At 41.0% G+C, this 7501-nt stretch overlaps 1 protein-coding gene across 1 annotated transcript in view; it reads left to right on the top strand.

Moving 5' to 3' along the window:
- Window positions 1-5953: 5953 nt before the first annotated feature.
- SLC36A4 (solute carrier family 36 member 4) overlaps window positions 5954-7501 on the top strand; it is a 134910-nt gene continuing 133362 nt past the window's right edge. The window contains exon 1 of the mRNA XM_072398636.1: window positions 5954-6086. Within this exon, the coding sequence (XP_072254737.1) occupies window positions 6044-6086 (43 nt within the window). The 5' untranslated portion in view covers window positions 5954-6043. The remainder of the gene's footprint in view (window positions 6087-7501) is intronic.

Raw genomic sequence — 7501 nt, 5'->3', positions numbered from 1 at the left:
CCGAGTCTGACTTGGGATTACCGCTTTTTGCAAGTAAAATAGGCCTGACTCAGACTCAGGAATACCGCTAGGGGTGTTAAAGGTATTAAAGTTGGTCCCATTGATCACAAAGTTGCCACATACGTGGACAATCTCCTTTTTTATATCACCACTCTCCAAATAACCATTCCTAATCTTCTCAGGGAACTGCGTCATTATGCCCAATTCTCTGACCATAAGGAAAACATTCAGAAGTCGTAAGTGTTAGATATTAATCTACCTAGGGAACTCAGGGAAACATTGTCCCCCTCATTCCCTTTTAAGTGGGCTCAGGGTTCCATTCGATATCTTGGTACCAATATTCCTGCAGATGTGAGTAGGGTAGTTGAATTAAACTGTATGCCTCTTCCTAATAAAATACGTAGAGACCTCCAGCGCTGGCGCCAACAGGCCTTCTCATAGTTTGGTCAATGTAATATTCTTAAGATGAACATCATGCCACATCTCCTCTATTTACTCCAAACTCTACCGGTACATATTCCCCCCTAAGAATTACACAAATTTCGACCTAAGTTTCTGAGATTTGTTTGGAATACTGATACCCCACGCCTTAGACTTCCAAAGGACAAGGGGGGAGTGGCCCACCTGACCCCATCTTATATCACAGGGCAGTCCATTTAACTCAATTAGTAGACTGGTGCAGACACACCAGTTTTAAGGGATGGGTATGACTGGAGGATTATTTTTCCCCTCTATTGCTAAGTGCAGTGGCTAGTCTCCACCGGAAGATTGTACTGCTCTTTGCCACCACCCTCTAATAGGAGAAAAACTCAGAGTCGCCGCCAAATATTTTTGTACAGAAGGGATTGTACCATTTCCCTCCCCTATGTCTTCCATGCTGGGACACCCTAAGTACAGGAATCGGAACAGATGATTTTACCAACAACAAATATTAACCCAGCATATTATTATCGATCTTTATGATTGTTATTTTTGTGCTGTGAATGTAAAAGGTTTAAATCGTTACATAAAAAAACAAAACAAGCAGGAGTACCCTGATTTGAAATCGGCAAGACGACCTGTGCCGCATGGTGCTGATGTTCCTATACCAGTGTTCAGTACACTCCCTTATATTCCTGTATTCGACATGGAGGATTTTGCAGGGTTTGGAGTGTAATCCAGGAGTTAGGAAGTGTTTCATCAAACCAAGAGTTCTCCTAAGAAGAGCTCAATGATTTAATACTTGACCTAAGTCTGTCAAAACAAGCATTTGAACTTTTAGCATTCAGGGTAAGAGAAAAGAACTGTCTGAGACCGGAAGTTAAAATAACAGTTTTTAAGACAAGAGAGGTGACACTCCCACCATATTTCAGTGAAGATGGAGACTTTGTCTATTATTGTAACATCCCTGGACTACTAGCCCATATGGGAGTACCAGAATACGATACAGAAGACTGGCAGCTTTTCATAGACAGTTCCACTCAACGTTTTAAAACCGGTTTAACTGCATAATGGCAACTGCTATGCATCAATTCCACCTTGTCATGATGGACCCTAAATTTGGAAACTGATAAATTATTAAAATTTCACTAGTTACATGATTGATACTGAACCTTCTGCCTGGCACAGCTATGTCACAGTTGTCAAGAACTTCTTGGGTAACCATAAAGCACAAAATTTTGATGAACTGGTACAAAACTTGCCCTTAAACTTTAAAAAACTGGGTGCTACTATGAGCATAAAGGTACACTATCTCCATAGCGATTTGCAAACATTTCCAAAAAACCTTGGCGATTTCAGTGAGGAACAAGGGGAGAGGTTCCATCAAGATATAAAGGTGATGGAAGAAAGATATCAGGGCAGATGGGATAGACATGTGATGGCCAACTACTTCTGGAGCCTTCAACGCGATTGTCCTGATCATCAACATAAAAGGAAATCATACAGAGTTTTTCAATGACTTTTAATGTCTCCATCTCTGCAGTCTGTTCCTCTTTTAATACAATAAGGTACTTTGCTAGCTTTAGATATTGCAGCTTGGCATTACATGCTGGTATTAGGTCTATGATCTACCAGAACCCCCAGATCCATATTTTACATTTATCTATAATAAATGTAATTTGCCATTTGGCTGCCCAATCAAACAGTACATCCAGGTCTGATTGTAGCTTATAGACATCCTGTATGGACATAATTCCATTACATAGTTTGGTGTCATCTGCAAACACAGAGATAGTAGTTTTAATCCCAAACTCTATATCTTTTTTTAAAGATGTTAAACAGTAAAGGTCCCAACACTGAACCCTGGGGTACACCACAAATAACCTTAGACCTTTCAGAGTATGCATCATTAATTACAACTCTCTGGATGTGATCTTTAAGCCAATTCTCTATCCATTTACAGATTGACTTTTATAAACCCATCTAACTTGCATGTTAACCGTCTTTGGGGTACAGTGTCAAATGCTTTAGGAAAGTCCAAGTACACTATATCAGCTGCTATTTCACTGTCTACCTGTTTACATACTTCCTCATAAAGAGAGTAAATGTGTTTGACAACTTCTGTCTTTCTTGAAGCCATGCTGACAATCACTTATAATATTATTTTCTAGCAGAAACTCCTCTATGTAGTTCTTTATCAAACTCCCTATGACCTTTCCAACTATGGACGTTAAATCATTAGGTCTGTAGTTACCTGGTAATGACTTTGCTCTCTTTTTGAAGATAGGAACTACATTGGCCTTACGCCAATCCATCGGTACCTTGCCAGTGACTAAACAGTCTCTAAAAATTAGAAATAATTGCTTTGAAATAGCCAAGCTCAGCTCTTTGAGGACATGTGGATGTAATCCATCATGTCCTGGTGCTTTGTCAACCTTAATTTTTCCCAGCTGTTTCTTTATCATATCAATTCTGAGCCATTGTGACTTATTTAAGGCAGTGACATTGCTAATATGAATTTGGACTTGAGCTCCGCCATTTTCCTTTGTGTAAACAGAGCTAAAAAAAGTGTTTAGTACATCTGCCTTGTCTTCATCCCCAGTTACCAACCCAGCGACATCCTTTAAGGGGCCTAAATGCTCAGATCTGATCCTATTGCTAATAATATATTTGAAAACATTTTTGGGGTTTGCCTTACTTTTCTTTGCAATTTATCTTTCATTTTAAAGTTTTGCACATTTCGTCTCCTTTTTACATCTTTTGTTATATTCTTTATAGGTTACAAATGATGAAGGTGATCCTTCATTTTTATATTTTTGGAATGCCTATTTCTTGTTCCTTATGGCTTTTTTAACATCAGCTGTGAGCCACAGAGGTATTAATTTTAGCCTCTTAAACCTATTACCCATTGGAATATATTTTTCAGTTTGTTTTTGTATACCAGACTTGAAACATTCCCATTTCTGTTCTGTGTTCTTTGAGGACAATATTGTCTCCCAGTCCAAATCACAGAGAGCCGCCCTTAATAATAGAAAATTTGCTCTCTTAAAATGAAATGTTTTTGTCTTTCCTGTTTTTGCTTCCTAGTTACAGCTTACAATAAATGAAATCATATTATGGTCACTGCTACCTAGATTCTCTTTTTTTTTGCACATTTGTTATAAGCTCTGCATTGTTAGAAAGAACTAGGTCCAGCAGAGTATTATTTCTAGTTGGGGCTTCTATAAACTGTACCATAAAATTATCTTGTATTAAATTCACAAATTTCCTCCCTTTTGCTGTTCCTGTAGTGCCATTTCTCCAGTAAATGTCAGAGTAGGTAAAATCTCCCATGATTAAAACACTTCCACTTTTTGCTGCTTTTTCTATCTGTGCTAGTAGTTGATTTTCTATTTCTTTACTAACACTGAGGAGCCTATAGCAGACTCCAATATTTAAATTAAATTATTAAATTCAGTAATAAAATATACTGAACATAGAATATATTGACAATAAGTATTTCAAAAATTTAATTTTGTATGTGTAGGCATATCTAGTTTAATTTTGCTTATTTTTCATGCTTTATTAGTTTAATTAATTAGTTATTATTGAGGTCATTATTTCAAAAACTACAGCCAGTCCAGCAAAACCAATACCATATTTGGAATCTGTGCATCAAATTTAACCTCAAATGACTGTAATCTGTTTGGCAAAAAATGTTTGTTGACCAGTGTAATCATTTAGTTTGCTTTTTCTCACTCATTATGGGTTATTTCATTTGAATTCAAGACCAAATAAGAAATAAGTTTTCAAAGTCAAACTATTTGATGCCATTAAATATAACAGTTATGGAAAATACACAGTTAAAGTCATACTTACCTAAAAGAGCATCTGAGAAATAAACAAATAAAATAAATCAATCAGGTGAGAATCAGAAATCGCGGAGTGACTGTTGTAATGGTAAATACTGAAGCGTACAGCTCGGCATCGGTTGCCTCATCCACCGTAATACTACACTGACGTCACTCTGCGCCTTCCTTGTATTTTTGTCACTAGCATAGTTCATGAATTTAGTGCAATATAAAGGCGAAAATTGTCATTCAGACTATAGGAATTTTTATAGAATATTATTTTTGTTTTATTATTAATAAAACATAAAAATTGCAAATAATGTCCAAAATTTTCTGTGGAGCACCAAAATTTTCTCACGGACCACTGGATAGCGACCACTGCTGTAGGAGTCTCAAGGAGGGAGGACTTTGGGAGAACAAGGACTGCAGCATACGTATGCGATCTATACAGCGAGCACACGCATATGCTGAACCACACCCAACAGTCAGAATAATTTAAGCATAAAAACTTTTTGCTGCAGTGTTCTTGGCATGCTATACATAGAGGTAGGTGATACCTCATGTGGGTAAGTAGCTAGAAAGTTAGGTGATCCTTGTTTGCTACAGAAATAGGTTGATAGAGGAAGTAGATAGGTAGGTGAGCCTTTCATACAGTGAGGTGGGGCAATAGGGGAGGTAGGTGAGCCTTGTTACACATAGAGATAGGTCAATAGAGGAAATGGGTTACTTTTGTTATATATAGATGATGAATAGAGGAGATAGGTGAGGCTTTTAGCATAGATGTAGGTCAATAGAGAAGGAAGGTGAGCCGTGTTACACACAGAGGAGGGATTTGAGCCTTGTTAAACATAGAGGTAAGTCAAAAGAAGAGGTAGGGTTCCCTCATATACCTACGGTGAAATTAAATATATACAAACCACTGAAATTCCCGCCCAATTGTCTACGCTATGGTACCTCATAGCCAGTGGGCGGGGTTGTTGTGGACTTACACGTGGAGTTGGGCGTGGTAAAATGTCCGCAGGCGCAGTGGGAACCTGGTGTTCCGTCAGATAACGCTGCCTTTGAGAGTTTACTGCCTCTACTACTGAGCATGCGTAGTGACTTTATCAGCGGCACACGCTAATACTCTATCGGCGTATGCTGTCACACAATCATTGTCTTTGAGGCGTCATATTTATGGAACAGGAGACAGAATAAACTTTCAATTTTCAGTATAGTCAGGAAACATTTATGGCTAACTTCACCCCTAGGTTACCCGCCGCCCCCCAATCATACAAGGTTGTAAAATTTAGGGTCACAATTTAATAAAAGTGGTTAAACATTCAGGTATCCTGAGAAATTGGGCTCAATATACCTCAGGGCTATAGGTGGCCATAATGGGCAGGCAGCATTAAAGGACAGACCTAGTATACCATCATATAATGCTGCCATGGGATAAAAGTTGGGTTTCAGGGAGCTTCCCCGACAGAATAACTGACTTTTGACTGCGTATTTTAATTGTGACCCCCCAAATCCCAGAACCCTGAAGGGCTAGGAGGGGTTCCCTGTCTATGCTGCAAATTTGAAGCCCCTACTGCCTTCTCTTCTTAAGATATAAAGCCCCAGAATGAAAGAATGGAAAGCCTCACAGGCAGCATTTTCTGATAGACCAGACTTTAGTATTAGAATATGCTGCCGATGACGTCACTGCGCGTGCTCAGTAACTGAAGCAGCATACTCTGACATTGTATGAGAGAACGCCGGTGGCTGGAGTGTGGAGCATAGGATGTGGCGAAGTTTCCAGCGGAGGAGTGATGAAAATGTACAACGGGGACTCACACCGAGGAGGGGATAGAGGTAGGGAGACACCCGGGGCCAGCAGTTCATGGGGCTGTACCATAGTGCTGAGTGTCAGTGCGGTCACTTCCCTGTACAGTGTTGTCCTGTGTCTGGGCTGTGCGGCTACGTGTCTGGGCTGTGTGAGCATACATGGGGCGAATGTTGTCATCTGTGTGTTCTATCTGCTATTCACTGGCTGCAGACCTTTGTAGGCTGGTGTGTTCATTGGTTTACAGCTGTCACCTGTCTTCCAAAACAGCGCCCCCCTCTGCTCTCAGCTGTCATTTGTCATCCAAAACAACACCCCCTCTGTGCTCTGCTGTCATCCAAAATAGCGCCCCCCTCTGTTCACGGCTGCCATCCAAAACAGCACCCCCTCTGCTCCGCTGTCATCTGTTATCCAATGCAACACTCCCCTGTGCTCTGCTGTCATCTGTCATCCAAAACAGGGGCCCCCTCTGTTAACAGTTGTCATCCAAAACAGCACCCCCTCTGCTCCGCTGTCATCTGTCATCCAAAACAGTGCCCCCCCCTCTGTTCTGCTGTCATCTGTCATCCAAAACACCCTGTCTGCTCCGCTGTCATCTGTCATCCGTCATCCAAAACAACGCCCCCCCCCCTCTGTTCACAGCTGTCATCCAAAACAGCACCCCCTCTGCTTCGCTGTCATCTGTCATCCAATACAATACCCAACTCTGTTCTGCTGTCATCTGTCATCCAATACAGCGCCCCCCCTCAGTTCACAGCTGTCATCCAAAACCGCACCCCCCTCTGCTGTCATCTGTTATTATCAAACACAGCTCCCCTTCCTGGTCACCCTTATCATCCATCATTTCCCACACTGCTGTATTCACAGTTGTCATCCAATAAAACACCCTTCCCTACTCACAGCTGTCATCTGTCATCTAATACAATGCCCCACCTCTGCTCACAGGTGTAATTTGTCATTATTTAATACAACACCCATCCTTGGTCACAACTGTCATCCATCATTTTCCAGACTGCTGACATAATTAATTTACCAAGGTGCATCCCTCTCTGCTCAGCCCTGTCATTTGTCATCTCTTGCACAGCCTTTCCCTCTGCTTACCATCTGTCATTATCCAATACACATCCCTCTCTGCACACCCTTTAATATCCTACAAAGCACCCCTCTGCTCACTGCTATAATTTGATATTCTACAACCCTGTCACCTCATTTCTGTCATCTGTCATTTTCCCACACTTCGCCCATCTCTTCTTCCTGCTGTAATTATCCACACTGCACTCCTCTCTCCTGACTTCCATCATCTGTCATTGCCCTCACTGTAGCCCTTTCTTCTCACTTCTGTCATCCGCCATAACCCACACTGCAGCCGTCTCTTCTCACTTCTGTCATCTGTCATAATCCACACCCCAGCCCTCTCATATTACTTCTGTCATAACCCACACCC

Source organism: Pyxicephalus adspersus, chromosome 1, assembly GCF_032062135.1.
Source record: "Pyxicephalus adspersus chromosome 1, UCB_Pads_2.0, whole genome shotgun sequence".
Taxonomy (NCBI): Eukaryota; Metazoa; Chordata; class Amphibia; order Anura; family Pyxicephalidae; genus Pyxicephalus; species Pyxicephalus adspersus.
Note: the sequence above shows the minus strand (reverse complement) of the source record. Positions and strands in the feature narration are given on the sequence as shown.